This window comes from Zootoca vivipara, chromosome 4 (genome assembly GCF_965207765.1).
Source record: "Zootoca vivipara chromosome 4, rZooViv2.hap1.1, whole genome shotgun sequence".
Lineage (NCBI taxonomy): Eukaryota > Metazoa > Chordata > Lepidosauria > Squamata > Lacertidae > Zootoca > Zootoca vivipara.
The window spans coordinates 25937906-25955318 of NC_142587.1; the positions used below are offsets into that span (position 1 = coordinate 25937906).

The window sequence follows — 17413 nt, forward strand, 5'->3', positions numbered from 1 at the left end:
CATAAGAGTCCATCCCCCTTCAATGCTGGAATCTTTTGCCTGAAGTGCAGCTTGAGCCCATGAAGATATTAAGAGTCTTATGATCTACTAACTGGGGTATCCCATTGTGAGTCTCTCTGTGTATACCGTATTTTTTCTGTGTATAAGACGTCCCCTATTTTTAGGGACTCCAATTAAAAAAATACAGGGGATTGCCCCGTGTATAAGATGACCCCCAGTTTTTCACATAATTTTAAAGTAAAAAAAACCTAGTCTTATACAGTACATGGAAAAATACGGTATATTACCGCAATTATGCATAAGTGATGGGTTTTTAGTTTATTTAAAAACATATGTTTATATATATGCCTAATGCTCTTTTGAAGTCCAGTTAGTAGCTAATGAACGAAAACCTTTTGTTTTGCTACAGCCTACCAACAATTTCCCAACAGCATCATCTACTGATATTTCTTTATCCGACGACACTCAGCCACCATCTCAGTCCAGCTCTAACTATGGCTTGCCTCCCAATGCTCCTCCATTATATACACCATATTTCCTGTCAGGTGAAAAGCCTCCACCGTACGTACCGTAGCCAAGACACCAATATTAGCAAGTAGCAGGTTTAAAAACAAAAGCCTTGGCAAGAAATGTGTGCTAACTAGCTAGTGGACTTTCAGGAGTGTCATATTGTGTGGCATGTTATTTATCAGCTTTAAATCCAAATAACATATTAACAAGATAATGATTGCAAAACAGGCAGGCATCACAGACAGTTGATCGATCAGTCAAATATTGCATGCAGTTCTTTTCAACCTACCTTTTAAACTAACATGCATCCCGCTGCACCTACAAAGCAACTATTATTTATAAAACAGAGCAAAGATCTAGGTATCCACATACAGCCTGCATTTGGATATTAATGATAAATCTGGTTTATCGTAATGAAAATGAATCAGGTGAGCTTTGGGTTCGTGACAATCCTTGTCCTCTTCCAATGCAGCTGCAATGAGAAGTTTGTGCTTTTGTTTCCGTTTCCAGTTAACACGGTTTAGTTTTGTCTGAACCCTAAAGTATGGGTAATCTTAATCATGGTTTATTGGGGGAAAAAACCCAAAAGCCAGAGTTAACACTAACCACGGTTTGTTTGCAATTGCACATAACACTACTATGATTTGTCAAACACAGAAGCAAGTTTTTGATATACTGATTATATAGGGACACATGAACTTGCTTATCTAGATTTGTTCCTGCAACAGTTTATGGTTATGTCTGAATGCAGACGTTGTGTGCTTGGTGGCCCAAGATACTAGATGACAGCCTTTATATTGCAAGGGGATGTTCATAGAGAGAATAGCAATGCAGATACACAAGTGAGCCGCATGTGCAGCAGTTCACTGCACAGTGGCAAAGCCGCTTTGTATGTAAATCATTTCATAAAGCTGCAAAACTCTGGCTTCTTAGTTTTATTTCCTTATTCATAATAGTTGGGTTTACCTCATTTAGAATCTAAATTATTACTGCTGTACACACAGAACAGCTGTTTTAGAAAGGGAAAGATACTTTTATCTTTCTTTCATAGCATTAATACCTTCTTTTGGGTGGATATGTCTTCCAAAAGATTCTGACGATTATTTTACAATAAAATATATTGTGTGTAATATATTTGTACTTTTCGTCTATGCGTGTTATAGATGAGATTAAATATCATAATTTCATATGAACTGTTTTCCAAAGGGTTAAAATATACTGAAGGATCAAAGTATTTTAAAATATTTGGATTTATTCTCTTGTCTCAACAGTTGTACTGTGCAGTAGTTACTACTACTAAAAATAAAGTTATCTTTTCCATATGCTACAGATTCAACAAGTGATGCAGTATTTAATGCTGGTACATAACAAAAGGGGGGCTATATTAAAAGCTTCTGTTGCTATTTACAGGGAAGCAATTTTTGGCAGAGGTTTGGAATGAGACAGGGAGTGGCTTTGGTTTCAGGATCTATCTCAGGATAGAGTCCACAGGCTACCCATTTCTAGCTTACGAGATTTTCACATTATGTAGAATGAGACAGCGGGGTGGGTGGAGGATAATGATGAAGAAAACTTGGGAGCAGAGAGGAGGAAAGAGGAATAGAAAGCAAGCAGGACATGGAGGCGGTTTATACCAGGGATGTTGAACCTGTGGCCCTTGAGATGACATTGGACTCAAACTCCCCATCAACCACAGGCAACATATAATCTGGACAGCCACAGGTTCCCCATTTCTGAATACGGTTGATGGAATAGAACAGGCAAATATAATAAATGGGATTTTTTTAATGAAAAGTTCAGAATTCAATGTAAAGAAAGGAAATGCACACTTTTTTTGGTTGGAGAGCTGTAACATAAAATTCAAAGAATTGCTAGTTTTGGGAAGTATTAATTAGACATGCTCACATTAAAACACAAACCAAACTGAATTTCTTATCCATCCCTAACTATGAGCAAATTGGAAGCAAGTGGGGCGAGCATCAAAAGGGGAGTAAGTGCCAGGACCAGCCCAAAATATTTTGCTGCCTAGGGCACAGCAGCCACCCCCAGTGTGACGGTGCTCCTGTTCCAGACTTACCTCACTACAAAAGAGAGTTTGTGTGATAGACCATAACAGCAAGAGGAGAGAGGGCAGGCAGTGGGGCTAGGTAGAAATCTTTATTCTCCATGCTCCATATGTATAAGTTTTGCATGCAGTGAGAGGGTGGGGGAGGGATAAACTGCTCTATTCCACTGCTATTTCTGCACCCATGCTGAAAATGCAAACCATCTGTCTCCAATACTCCTAAGTGGGAGGAAAAGCCTTGTCATTTCCACTGGGGAGAGTAGAACATACCAAACACTGTGCGTATGGATGTGCTAGAGCAGGCATCCCCAAACTGCGGCCCTCCAGATGTTTTGGCCTACAACTCCCATGATCCCTAGCTAACAGGACCAATGGGTGGGGAAGATGGGAATTGTAGTCCAAAACATCTGGAGGGCCGAAGTTTGGGGATGCCTGTGCTAGAGTATACATGAAGTGAAGCAAACCATTTCATAGCAGAGACTAGCACCACCCAAAGGACTTAATGCAAGAGAGCAAAGTATTCCCGCCCCACACAAACAACAACAAAACAACAGCAGCAGCAGCAACCACCCCTGCAACATATAGAGGCAGTTCCAGTTTGTAGGGCACTTGCTTCTGGTTTAAATGCCAACAGCTCCATTGCTCATGTGTCCTCAAAAGTCCATCTTCCCCCAATAACTGCTATCACTCTTTGCCTTTTCAAAAAGCCTCAGACAGGTTTTTCTGCCTAGGTTCATTAGAAAAAGACATCACCTAGTTGCCAAATAGCATCAGCCAACAAGGAAACCAAGCTTTGATATAAAACTCTAATATTGCTCCAAATCAACATGAATAAAGTAAAATTGCATCCAGAACACAGAGCATCATTGCTTCAGCTAAGTAAAAAAAAAGTTTTTTATATTTTATTCTTTCATATTTCATTAAGTCAATAAGCAGCATTTGGTAATAAAAAAATACAGAACTATTTTTTAATCTTCCAGTCCACTCAGAATATATTACCAGTTGCCACATGGCAGGTATGACCTGCCTCTTAACAACTCACCTTCGGCAATAATTTGCAGCTTTGGGTTATTAATATCAGTTTTCTCAACTATTTACAAATATATTACATCTTTGAAACCCTCCCAAGCAAAGAAATATTTCAATAATTAATCTGACACACGAGTTTCAGTAGCTCCTACATAACTTCAGTGTTCAAGAGAACTATACACGCAGTGCTGGAAGTCTGAATAATTTATATCTTATTTATATTTATATATTTATATATATAAAGGAAAGCATTGAAATGGGACTTTTCTGAATATAAAACGTTTGTGTGTGTTGCAGTGACATCTATTGACCAGTCTCTATTGGAGGACAAGAATGAGATGTGATGTCATTGGACTTGTAGACAGCTTCATCTAGATCCACAGCTTGCTTGTTAACTTTCACTGTCATGCAGCCATGGTAGAAAGCGGTGACTGGAGTTGAAGTGACAGGAACATCTGTATGTTTTGTTTTTGTTTTTTTAAAAAAGAGAAGGAAAACATCTTCAATAAAGGTTACCACCAAGTTCCTCATTCTTGTTAATTCTAAAACAACACATTTTTTTTTCTATTTAACATTCTAAGCTGTATGTGGGTCTATGACTAACACAGGCTATGGGAATAGCTAAGCTGCAAAATTCAGGGAAGCTTTCGCAGAAGGAACTTCAACAGCATTTAGGTTTCTGCATACAAAGAATTAGAAATTGTTCCGGGATGTAGTGTTTCACTGCTTCTTCTCTTTCTCAAATTTTGTTCTTGTCTTCCTTTCCAAGGTCTTCTGTTCAATTGTAAGATAAGTTTTGGCACCAAGGCAAGTTTAGCCTGCAGGTCTCTTCCCCCTCATGACTATCTGCACTGATAACAGCTTAGGGTTCTGTCTGGGAAAAACTCTCCCTTGTAACTTAACTCCTAGACAAAAGGTCTGGATTAACCATTACATAATTTAGGACAGAGGCAACTTCTGATGAAGTGTAATTATCTGATAAGATAATCTCATTCTGTGGAAGATGTTCTCATCCTGCTTGCCGTTCAGTTTTGAATTATCTACAGCTCAGCACAAGCTGGCTAGTGTTATCTGAAGGTATGGATGTGTTCCCAGGGCTTGGGGTATGGTCCAAAGGAGCATGAGGTCACCACCTTTCTGAAGCTAAGCAGGTTTGTGGTTGGTCAGTGCCAGGATGGGAAACTGCCTGGGAGCTACATATACACCACCTTGGGCTCCATGGTGGAAGAAGTGGGCCCTCATTCCAATAGATGGTGGCTAAGTGCACATGTAGCATTGTGTGGTGAGGATGCAGACAAAGGAGTACAGGAACCCAGATAAAGATTTAGCAAATGACTTCTATGTGCCTAGTGCTGTTTGATAGAGGGATGACCACCCTGTCAGTCACAGAACATGCATATAGGCTATGGAAATATTTTCCTTACTATTATTGGGAATCGGCCAAATAATAATTTTTTTAGTAAAAGGTGGGAAGGCAAACTGCACTAGAGATGTTTAAGATAATATATCTGTCATACACCTTTGATCACAGCTGTGTTGGAATTGGTAAAAATCTTTTATTAGATGCCTACCAGTATCCATGTAAACACTGAAGCAGGAAGAGAGAGAGAGGATTTTAGTATAAGCCAATACATGAAGAAATCAGCTTATATCAACATTACTGCTATGTCTAATTTATAATCCATCTGCAATTTAATCTGCAGAGAATCATTCTCTCACTCACATTTGCACACACACACACCATGGTTTCAGCTTTTGACCTAACAACCTCTGTAGCCGTTCCTGTGTAGCCTTTGCCTGTAACACAAGCTGGATCTGCAGGAATTAACAGTGAACCTTTTGTGGCAAAGAGAAACACAGTCTGCAAATTCCTGCACAGCAGAGTTCCGTTAAAGACACAACTACAAGACTTTGATCAAAAGTTGGCAAACGTAAAATTTGCACGCACACACACACACACACACACACAGCAAGTATCTTGTGCTCTGGGGGCTCATGTAAGAAACAAACAAACAAACAAGCTATGTGTTGACATCTAATGTAACAAAAATTGGCTTAAACAAAATGCTTCTGTGGAGGGAACTAAAAAAACGCATTGATTTAAGAAAACCACATGACACTTTTTGCAGCAATACCATTAGCATTCTAATAAAAGTAATTTCGGGGAAAATTTTAAGGTATGGTTAGGTAAAGATTTATCAGTGTGATTGTCTTTTGCCTCTTAACTATCCTTTTTTTGAAGGGAAAAAAACTACTTTAGGAAAAGACTTTGCAACTAACAAAGGGGCCACTGCAGGAAAGAGACACAAAATATAAAAAGGAAGAGCTGATGAGATGAAGGATCCCTGTGTGCACATTGTACTAAGCTGAGCTACCATGTAGAAAAACTGAACAGATTAGTATTTTTTAAAGATGTTCTACTATTCAAATTATGCTGCTGTCATATTCCCTAAAGCACTACCAATGGACAATAGTTAAAACCGGAAAAGTAACCTATTGGGCAAGATCCATCCACTTTGCATGCTTAGAGCCTTCCAGATTTGCATGCACTGAGAGTCTTCCCATAGACATTTATTAATTTATATGTTTCTTGCTCTTCAATATTGAATAATAAAATCAACTTAATAAAACCAAAAACAAACAGCATTAAAGCTGTTTGAAACCAGAGACATTGAAACCAGAGCCTAGAAAGATTCAAAAACCTATCAAAATAAACATCTAAAAGGCCTGGGCACGAAGAGAAAAAGGAGAAGGGTCTTCAGTTGCCAGGCAAGCCTTCCTGGGGAAGACAAGCCAGGGCACCAACACTAACACATCCTCTTTCATATCACTGCTCACCTCACTTCCAAAGGCCTGTAGAAGGGCCTCTGAAGTAGATCTCAACATCAGAGCAGGAATATCAATCCTTAAACCTTTGCTGGTCCTAAACTATGTATGCGGGACTTTAAAGACCAGCACTTGGAACTGTGCCTGAAAATGGAATCATCCTTTACTTGTGTTACAATCCATGCCTTCTCTCACTGAGGTTATTGCTTAGGGCTTGGCTGATGCCCAGAAAAAGAGTCAGGAAGAACTTTGCACTCCTCAAAAAGACACCGGCTACTTGGGAGAAAAATAACTGAAGCATATAATATTTTTGGTGGGGTGGGGCAGGAAACAATCCTGCAGATGCAGACATCTGGTGGTATTTCCATTCCACTCCCCCAGTACACTAGAATTTCTCTGCAAACCAAAACATTTTAACCCTTGTGTCTCTAAAAGCAGACACCCAGATTTTATCAATCTGAAAACAGAACAAATAGTGATGCCTGATAATGCTTCCACATTGAGGAAGTCTCTATTTTGTGTGAATAGCCCAGATTTAATTCATCAACATGAATGGGACTATACCTTTGCATTCAAAGTGCCTGGAAGCAACCAAACTGGATTGTTAGCTCCTGTTTGTTCACTCCTGTCACATTAGGATCATAGGGAGGATCTGCTAGCCTTTAAAGGGAGATCTATGTAACACCAATTTTTAAGTAGTATAATCTTTCTAGGAACATTTCTCTGGCCTTTCACGAGCATAAAATGTATGTTGCCTTCTATTTCAATGTTTCTATGTGACCTCTTATCTAAGCAACCCTCACTTACTACAGTGGAATGCAATTTAGAATAATGATCACATTTGTGATTTCTGCTTGGGAACATACTATTTTCCTTTCCCATCCTTTCCTGATTAAAAACACCCTTCAGGTTCAGTTGTGCTTCAATCTCCAAACAGGCAAAATTTCAAATGGCAGGCTATAGATGTCACAACAAGTCATTTTTATTATTGTGACAGGAACAAGTGGCAGCAAACATCAGGCTCACAGAAACCCCTCTTTTCTCATCTGCAGCCAGGAAGACAACGTTAGAAGTTTTTGATTTCAGTTTGCGTTAACCTGTGGTTTGTTGTGTTATCTGGCACAATAAACCGCTTAACACAAACCAACACACTATGGTTGGTTTAACAAGCTGCCAACTTCAAACCAAAACAAACCACAGTCCCTAGTTTGGACACATCACCAAGAGTGGGATCATAGTTTATTGCTCCTGTATGTACTAGACAAGAAGCAAAGTGAGAGTCACCTGTGGATTCATTGTAAACTATTAACCACAGTTTACTGTGACATGTGAATGCTGTCCAAGCAGAAGTAGAACATGGTCACTTCTAGTGACTGTTTGGAAGTCTACACTCTGGACTGCAACATTTGATACTCACCTGGCAATCCTCCCACATAGGTCTTCACAGATGATTGCAGGTAATTATCCAAGAGAGACAAATTTTCTTCTAGCTGTGAATGGCTTAGTTCACTCTGTCCTGCAGTGCCATCCACAGTCATCAATATTTGACCCCTGTCAATGGAGATGTCAATCAAGTGTTCCTGTTCATCACAAATGCTTACTGCCAGTCTGCACACCACTGTATTCTTCACTGCCAAGACAATGAACTGAATAGCAAGAAAGAATAAGGAACGAGATGGAAAATGGAAGTTATAGATATTTATAGGAAAAGATAGCACCAACACACCCTATTACCTTAGAAATATTTAGGGAACTTAAGATACTATTACCAAAAGTAAGGATTGTTCCAAATTGTAGTGGACAACCACTCCCAAATGCACTGTTATCCCCACTCAGCAGAAAAGGCTTTGGGAAAGTTTGCTTTGAAACTAGCTGACAACCCTCTCTGTTTGAATTCAAATGTTTCTCCTCAATACATTAACCGCATGAACTGCTTTGCTGGGTAGGTCCTAGAACTATCTAGTCAATCTAGATATTTCTGGAAAACTCATAAGCAAGACATTAAGCTAGTAGCCAATAAACACAGCTTGTTGTGCAGAATGTGGTTAATCAGTGGTATACTACATCTGAACATGGGACATGCCACTTTAGCTATTATGACGATAAGAAATGGGCAAGAAAGGACCTGCATAATTATGGTGGGTGAAGTGAGCAAAGAAAAGCAAGCTGAAGAGGTGGATGTTATCTTTCATTTTTTATCTCTTCTACCATCACTGTCTAGTCTGTGAAACGCTATTGGGTAAGAATTTATTTCTTGCTATTAAACATTTAATACTAGTGTCAAGGAATGCCCTCTCATCAACGCACAATCCAGTCTTGTTTACTCATAGGTAAGCCCCACTACGAGATGGTTGGACAGTGTTCTCGAAGCTACGAACATGAGTTTGACCAAACTGCGGGAGGCAGTGGAAGACAGGAGTGCCTGGCGTGCTCTGGTCCATGGGGTCACGAAGAGTCGGACACGACTAAACGACTAAACAACAACAAGCCCCACTACATTCAATGAAGGTTATAGTCTTACAATATTATCCTGTACATCTCTACTCAGAAAAAAAGCCCTATTGAATTCAGGCAAGAGGGTATAGAACAGCATCCCCAAACTACGGCCCTCCAGATGTTTTGGCCTACAACTCCCATGATCCCTAGCTAACAGGACCAGTGGTCGGGGGAGATGGGAATTGTAATCCAAAGCATCTGGAGGGCCGAAGTTTGGGGATGCCTGGTATAGAATCACTGACTGTATGATTCGAGGCATGATTACTAGAAGTAGATTCCACTGAATTCCATGAAATCCAGCGCCTAGCACAGCCTTAATCACACTATTCAGGTAATTATCATAGCCCTGAGTTCTGTTCCCACTACTTTAGTATTCTGCTTTGTGAACGTTCATTGTTAATAGATATACATCTCTGGCCATTAATTAAATTTAGGTATATATTATGTTGTGGGCATAGTTGGAAATCTGCTGGTACAATTTCAGTATCTCCCTTGAGTTCAATAAAACCATTCACAATGTATCAAAAGAGAAAATGGAACAAAAAGGCATAGGTTGCAACTCAGTGAATTAAATTATGAGGCCTTAAGCTCAGTGATAGAGCATCTGCTTTGCATGCCTATGTTCCAGGTTCAATCCCCAATGACATCTCCAGTAGGGCTGGGAATGCCCCCTGCCTGGAATCCTGGAGAAGGCACTGCCAGTCACTGCAGAAGATAATACTGAGCTACATAGAAGAAAGGTCTGGCCCAGTATGAAGGCAGCTTTCTATGTGTCTATCCATAGAATTCTATTGTGATGCATCTGACAGTGTGAACTCCGTGGCCTATGAAAACTTGCTGTTGTTTTGCAGCAGTTCCTCACCACAGCGATATGACTCCCTTCCTCCTTATTTGTGTTATTCTCAACTCTAACGGCATCAGGTAACATCTAGCAAAATAAACTTTCATGCCTGATTTGTTGGGAGTATTAAGTGGGGGACATTAAGTCTGAGGTGGGGAACCTTAGGCCTGGGGGATGAATGTGGCCCTCCAATCCTTTCTATATATAGCTCTCTGGACTCTGCCCAGAACACACCCACTCCCTCCATGCCAGATCTTTTCACTAGCCCTACCTCATACTCCTTTTTTAGTGTTTTTTGGCTGGAATGGGTCCTTTGAACCCTGAAAATGCCTCTTGGATGCCTGGATGGAGGAGAGAGAAAGATCTAGGTGTGTGTGTGTGTGTGTGTGTGTGTGTGTGTGTGTGTGTGTGTGTGTGTAGAAAACATAACTATTGGAATTGCATCTTTGGTCTGGCATGCTGCTTCTCATCCTGGTCCTAAAAACCTCAGCGATACACCAAATGAAAACAAAAAACTAAAATTATACGTATTTACCTGTTGTTTAAGTTTCTTGGTGGAATGATAGTCAATCAGAGCCACCGATAAAGGGACTGTTGTTTCACTGCTGATGAGGGCAAAGAGCACCCCTGTATCTGTGGCTGGTCGAATCAGAATATTTACTTTTACCTCCCATTGCTTCACTGTTTCATTGGTGTCAAGTGGTTGGGCTACAGAAAGAAAGACAGAACTTAGGTACATAAAAGTTTCAAACAGTCAAGCACAGATAAGATTTCCTCATCTGAGACAGGGGAAAACAGATAGCTACATATTATTAAATCGCCAGTATAAAGGAGAGTGCCTTTCCATACGAAACTATTTTAACTGCTCTGTTTCATCCATCTTACAGAAAGTGCTATGGCCCTGTAGATTGCTTGAAGCCAAGGTTAAGCTTTTTAATCAACAGGGAGACTTCTGATTGCCAGAGGCTATCAACCCGGCGTACTTGGGGATCCTTCAGTGTGAGTCATCCAGCTTCTGCATCAGCCTTGAGCTTTAGGAAGTAATTGAGTGATCTGATATCAACGAACCCAAGGGGAAAACAAGATGACTCTCACAAAACTCACAGCAATATAAATGTATAAATAGAACAAAGTCCGCATGACCTAATTGTAGCCCCAGGTTCTGTTCTCACTTATTTCAGTGTTATGCTTCGTGAATGGATACCAAACTAGCACAATTTGTTTTGTTTTTTAAAATATCAGTTATTAAATTGGGAGCAGAAAGCCGGGGGGGCCTATTAATTTCAGCACATTTTAATCTTCCTCATTGTTGTGGCACAATTCATCATGGAAAATTTGTGCTCGCTGCTGATAATTCCTGCTATAAAGCATCATGGGGACAGGATGACTCAAATCACCCAGCACACCTGGGATTGTGGGAAGCAGTCTGACTGATACCTGTCTGCATGTACAACAAAGGAGAGATAGATCAGGCATCTGGCTTGGAGACAGGTCAATATCACAAAGATTCACCAGTATGTTTTATAATCCCAAAGGAAGGGACTTCTCTGGATAATAAATAAAAATAATAAAAATCTGTCCAACTGATCATCCATCTTCTACAAAATATTTGTTAATTTCCTTAATAGGGCATCTGGTGCCCAATTTTTTTTAAAAAAACAACAACCTGGCAGAAAGAAATGTATTAATAGCTTTTTAATTTTTAATTTGAATTTCTATCCCACCCTTGCTTTCAAAAGAGCCTAGGGTGTTGATGGCATATGTATACAATATATTGAATTAACTTCTTTTTTTGTACTTTGCATTGCTAAATATATTGCTAAATTTATTTCGCGAAACACCCCCCCCCCAAAAAAATAAAGTAGCAGGAACCTTGGAGCGGTTGGCAGGGGGGAAATGGAAGAAAGAATTAAAAAACTGAGACAAAGGCATCGCCGGGCGGAGCGCCTAGCCAGCAGCCTGGCCTCTTCATGGCCCAGCCGAGGAGGCCTGCCGCCCCACCGCCCGGAACCATAGATACCATAAAAACATAATAACAATAAGACATCCCCTGAAAATAAGACACCGTGTGTTTTTTGAGGAAAAAAAGTTATAAGACGGTGTCTTAAAAAGGGGGAAACACGGTACACAGAAAGAAATGATCCCATACAACAGGGGAAAAAATGATCCTGTACAAGAATCATATATTTTAAACTACTTTTTAAAACCTTCTATATCTTTCCTTCTATCTATCCATGCACACAAGTGTGTATGTATGCATATATTTACATCTGATTTTAAATGCCAATGTTTCTCTTGACCCATTAATTCTAGATACAGTAGTGGCCTCTGGTTAAGAACTTAATTCATTCCGGAGGTCTGTTCTTAACCTGAAACTGTTCTTAGCCTGAGGTACCACTTTAGCTACGTAATGGGGCCTCCCGCTGCCACCGCCGCACGATTTCTGTTCCCATCCTGAGGTCAAGTTCTTAACCCGAGGTACTACTTCCGGGTTAGCGGAGTCTGTAACCTGAAGCGTTTGTAACCTGAAGCGTTTGTAACCCAAGGTACCACTGTAGTCTTTTGGGGTGTGCACTTCCACATTAGACTTTCTTCTTGTGAGCAACACTGAAATAACACAATATGGTATATGTTCAGGGAGCAAATGCCAATTTCAATCTTGGCTGAAACGGGTGTGTATGTTAATCACCCTCCTAAAGGCCTCTACTGTGTTCAGTCTGTGCAGGATTATTAGGCTCAACTCAGCACATGTCACTGAGAAGGTGACCACATCGACTCTCAGTATAATCAACACTGCTAGAGGGCCAGAGAGAGAGAGAAATGACCCTCACCATTGCATTTTAACCCATAGGGAATGTTTCACCAGATAACAAATCATGGAAGGCTCTGACCTTACCAAGAAAAGTCTGAACTGAAATATAAAAATACACTGTGAAGTGCAAGCAGCAAAAAGTAAACCAGAGCTTCCTATATTGTGGGGGGTTTAATATACCTAACATTTTTTCTCCTTTACTACTTGAACCTCTAATTCAGGTTGAGCTTTCTTTTTTTTTTAATGAGGAAGATATGGCAATTTTAATACAGCACTCCTCAACTGACTCTCTTTCTCTGCAAAATTTAAGTGCGTATTTTCTACAGTATAACACGATCAGACACTTACCATAGCTGAAATTGAACACAGCAAAACCATTGCCAGGGTAGAAGGAGCCTCTTCCTGCAACCGCAAAGCACTGCATCTTATCATTCACTCTCACTGTCTCTTGGATGGTCATATCCTCGCCATTCAGCCAATTCCAGCCCCTCATACACCCGTCCATTCGTGGGTTAATCTAACAAGATTAAGTGCATGGCTTTACTTTCAGTTTTTTGCTGAATTTGTAATGAGGGATATGGGTTAAAACATTTTATAAATTATTTTTAAGGACCTGAATACCCCTCTTAAATATAAATATTTCCAAGGTAGGGCAGAGAAAAGCAATAAAATCATAAAGTAACAGCAAATCCAAAAAGTCAGGTTATGTATTTCAAAGATACTAAGATGGCCTTATGTGAAAATGAATCATTACATAAATCTGCAGTACAGCCGCACTAGGAACATTGTGTACAATCCATGTCAACCTATCTCAAATAGGATATCACAGTAATGGAAAAAAGTTATGGTAGCTTCCCTATGAGAAAAGGCTTTTTAGTTTAAGAGAGAAAGACAATGAGGAGAGGGGCTAATAGATGTTTGTAGACATTAATGGGAGTTCATCCCTTACTGAACACTGACATCTGGAGAGCACCAAATTGGGGAAAAGCTAATCCATAAAGGAGGACTCCAATGTCCTGAACACCCGAGCCCAGGAATACCCACAATACTACATACAAAATCAAAAAAAGAATTGGAACATTTTATCTTATGAGAGAAATTGGGCATCTTATCACAGCTTAAATACAAATTCAATAAGAATGCCAGAAACCAAATTAATTTGATTCAGAGGCTGGATCTGACCTATGGGCTGCCAGCTGACCACCCCACACCAGTGGATTACTCCCTATATATACTTAACAGTAGTACTTACAGGCTGGACAAGATCTTTAGTCTTAAAAGGAACACCTCCCACTGTTAGGTTCAGCTGATAAAGTCCTCTGTCCAAAGTAAACAAATCCCCTGAGACAGCTATCTTCATAACTGCATCCTTATTGACTTTTATAACCAAACTTCTCTCCAGCTCTTCCACAGATATCTGAAGGAGAGAGAGGGTGGGGATACGAACAGGTTCAGAAGTTTGGTTTAGTTCAGAAGTTTAGTACCTGCATGATACAAAAGGCATCCCACAAAAGAAAAAGAAAAAAGGTGAGGGAGCTAATATCACATCATCAGGTAGTCACAAAGCATTCTTGTCTCTCCGGAAATTTAGGATAGAGTTCACATAGCTATGATCAAGCCTCCTTTGGCTTTTCATGTACAATAAGCAAGCCCAATTTATGCGCAAAAGTGAAGGCAGTATTACAGAATGCTATGGCAGTTTTATATTTGCAGTCCGATCTTGACTCTATGATGTAAAGGAAGAAGACCATATAGTTCGTAGTTTCCAACACTATTGCAAGGTAAGCTCTTAATCCATTTACCCTGGGAACCAGCCCCATTCTCTGCACCTGAGTATAATGGGTTATGGAGCCAGAGTTCTGTGCCATATCTCATAGGAAGGTTTGCACCAGGTAGCCTTGCACCATGTAGGAGCTATGGCGTGTCCAGCATGTGTGAGGAATATGGCTTCTCTTTTAGGATGGAAAAATTAGCAATCCTGTTTGATGGCCATCTGATTGCTCCAGTGCAATCCTTTGATTTCTCTGCCACAGCACAAGATCCCTGCTTTTATGCTGCCCTCAAACAGGAAAACAAACCATGGAGTGGCAGGCTTAGTGTTAAGTCTGAACCAATGGTTCAGGCTTGTTTCTTTCCAGACAAACCATGATCTGAATCCAATATTGTTGCCGCAACAAGGTGGTTTCCCTGTTTGGCTAACAAAGAAGCAAAGTGGAAATGTTCAGCCTGCATTTACCAGGAAGCAGCCCATGTAGAAGCTTGCTTGCTTATTGATTTCCTGCCCTTTCTCCCAAAGTAGCCCAAGCAGCAAACACCAGACTATGTTACATAGGAATGAAGATCATATGAAACATGGCAAGTGGAGATGGTAACATTTTTAAAGACACACACACAATGGGAAGAGGGGGGGTGACACTTGAAGGACTGCATAACTCCAAAATGTTTTAAAAGGGAAAGGCATTTGGCAAAAGACCTCAAACTCACAAATACAGTAGTTTTAGGGGAAGCTTTGGGAGCAATCCAAGTCAACAAATTCTAGCTGGATGAATGCAACAGACTCCCAAGAACTGCTCCTTTTTCTTCTAACAGCATATAGGTAGATATTTACAAATTTGCTGACTTTTAATTTTTGTTCTTAACACCTGATCCCATTTACCAAAAAACCCCAAGAAGATATACCAAGCCTCATGGGCACTGACATTAATGCATCACTTGTGGAGTTTTTTGTTTGATTGTTTTTATGCAGAACTATGAGGAAGAACATGGATTACAAGTCATCAAGTACAACAGTGCAACTAAAGGAACAATTTTTGGCAGAGTAAAGCAGATTAACAGGGATTAAAACTACTTCCTAGTCTATCAGAAAATCTCCTGCAATTACATCAAATTACAAAATAATTGCATTTGCCAGCCCACACGTCTTCCATCCAGTACTAAAAGCACCAGATTCTACACACATAACCACAATGATATCATACAAATTTATCGCTTTACTAATTAATGCAGTAAAAATCTGGAATTAACTTTGCTAAATGCAATGTTTCCTTTTTTGGTTTTGTAGGTTGGCATTACTTTACAATGAGGTTTTTTTGGTCAAGATGTTCATTATGTAACCCAGAAATTCTGGTTTTACTGCTGCAAGCTGACAAGCCTGTGCATGTTAGCTGCATTACATATTTCCACAGTAAGTCTAAACTATTTATAAACAAAAAACATTTAACTTATCCATCATTTTACTCCATACTGAGCACTCCATACTGTTAAGGTATTATTCCCCCCCCCCACACACACTATTTTTGGCCAGTTTTAATTAACTGGCCCTGCTAGTTGAAGCCCATGCAAGCACATCCACTAGTGCAATAAGGCTTCCTCCCCTTTTCCTCCTGATCCTTTGGTTCTGGGCAGCGTTGGAAGAACCCCTAGAACCGCATGCAGAGGGGAGAAGAGAGATGGTTCTGCTGGGCAAGCAGAAATCTTGCGCTGATAGAACATTTCTAACAGCATGTGGATGAATTCCTCCTATAATGCATACAAACAAACAAACAAACAGTATTCACAGTTTGTTCCACTGAATGGAGGAAACTGTTTGTTTTGATGATAGTTGAGGAAATGAACCAGACATGAAAGGGCGTAACTGGAATTATGAGGAAAGCACTGCAGAGGATGTGTTTTATCCATTAGTTCCTTAACAAATAAAGAGTCTCTCTCTCTTGCACACAATAGTATTCAAGAATACTTCCACAATTTTTTTTAATGAAACAATGTTTTTAGTATTTCTTAAAGTGTTCTTTAGGGGTTAGCGATTGACATCATGTTACAGAAAAATAAAACAATACTCTGTATTAAAATATTAAATGTCAGAATTCATCATTTGAGAGATACAGAGAGCTCTAAATAAACAGTTGAGAGGTGTGGGATTTAAAGAGTTATAAGGCATGAGAACAGCAGCCTGTACTATACCCACTGTCTGCCACATTCCATGGTTGATCATTGGTCCACTGCTGGTCACACGGCCTATTCCATTGTACTTCAGTTGCAACTCTAGCCGACCATTGCGCAAAGCCAAGACGATCCACGTACTGTCTCGATGGCCTCCAGCAAAGAAAAGGATGCCTTCAGGATCAAAGGTTCTAAAGTCGAATTCAGCCACAAGTCTGGCCACAAAGATATAAGAAATAGAAATCAGTTTTTTATGCAGTGTTTCGGGAATCAGGAAAGATAGCGTGCTTTCCATCTAGCTGATTCATTTCAGAGATGCAGATACTGACTATAACGGATATATAATCATATTGCCAATGACAGCTGTCATTCATAAGCACACACACACACACGGGCGCAGACATCATCCAAAGGCATGGTAGGGGGTTTCACTTAGGTGACAAACATGACTGCAGAATCTTGCGGTACCTTAAAGCAGGCACCCCCAAACTTCGGCCCTCCAGATGTTTTGGACTACAATTCCCATCTTCCCCGACCACTGGTCCTGTTAGCTAGGGATCATGGGAGTTGTAGGCCAAAACATATGAGGGCCGCAGTTTGGGGATGCCTGCCTTAAAGACAGGGAAATCTGTTGTCCTCCAGGTATTACTGGACTCCAACTCCCATCAATCCCAGGCAGCATGGCCGATAGTCAGGTATGTGGAATCTGTAGTCCAGAAATATCTGAGAAGCCACAGGTTCCCCATGTCTGCTTATGAACACTACTAAAAATTCCTTCAGTAGCACCTTAAAGACCATCTAAGTTTTTAGTTTGGTATGAGCTGTCGTGTGCATGCACACTTCTTCAGATACACTGAAACAGAAGTAACCAGACCCTTATGTATATTCAGAGGGG

At 40.2% G+C, this 17413-nt stretch overlaps 2 protein-coding genes across 6 annotated transcripts in view; one reads left to right on the forward strand and one right to left on the reverse strand.

Annotated features, from left to right (window-relative positions):
* The window catches only part of TMEM255B (transmembrane protein 255B), a 36645-nt gene extending 34808 nt beyond the window's left edge, over positions 1 to 1837 (forward strand). Inside the window, exon 9 of the mRNA XM_035114879.3 lies at positions 410 to 1837. Coding sequence (XP_034970770.1) covers positions 410 to 574 — 165 coding nt within the window. The 3' untranslated portion in view covers positions 575 to 1837. The remainder of the gene's footprint in view (positions 1 to 409) is intronic.
* A 440-nt stretch (positions 1838 to 2277) lies between these two features.
* The window catches only part of GAS6 (growth arrest specific 6), a 43533-nt gene continuing 28397 nt past the window's right edge, over positions 2278 to 17413 (reverse strand). For all 5 annotated transcript variants that reach the window (XM_035114871.3, XM_088668605.1, XM_088668607.1 and 2 more), the window contains 6 exons: positions 16544 to 16733; positions 13832 to 13996; positions 12928 to 13096; positions 10303 to 10475; positions 7848 to 8076; positions 2278 to 4059 (listed from right to left, as the gene is read on the reverse strand). In XM_035114871.3, the coding sequence (XP_034970762.2) occupies positions 3908 to 4059; positions 7848 to 8076; positions 10303 to 10475; positions 12928 to 13096; positions 13832 to 13996; positions 16544 to 16733 (1078 nt within the window). In that variant the 3' untranslated portion in view covers positions 2278 to 3907. The remainder of the gene's footprint in view (positions 4060 to 7847; positions 8077 to 10302; positions 10476 to 12927; positions 13097 to 13831; positions 13997 to 16543; positions 16734 to 17413) is intronic.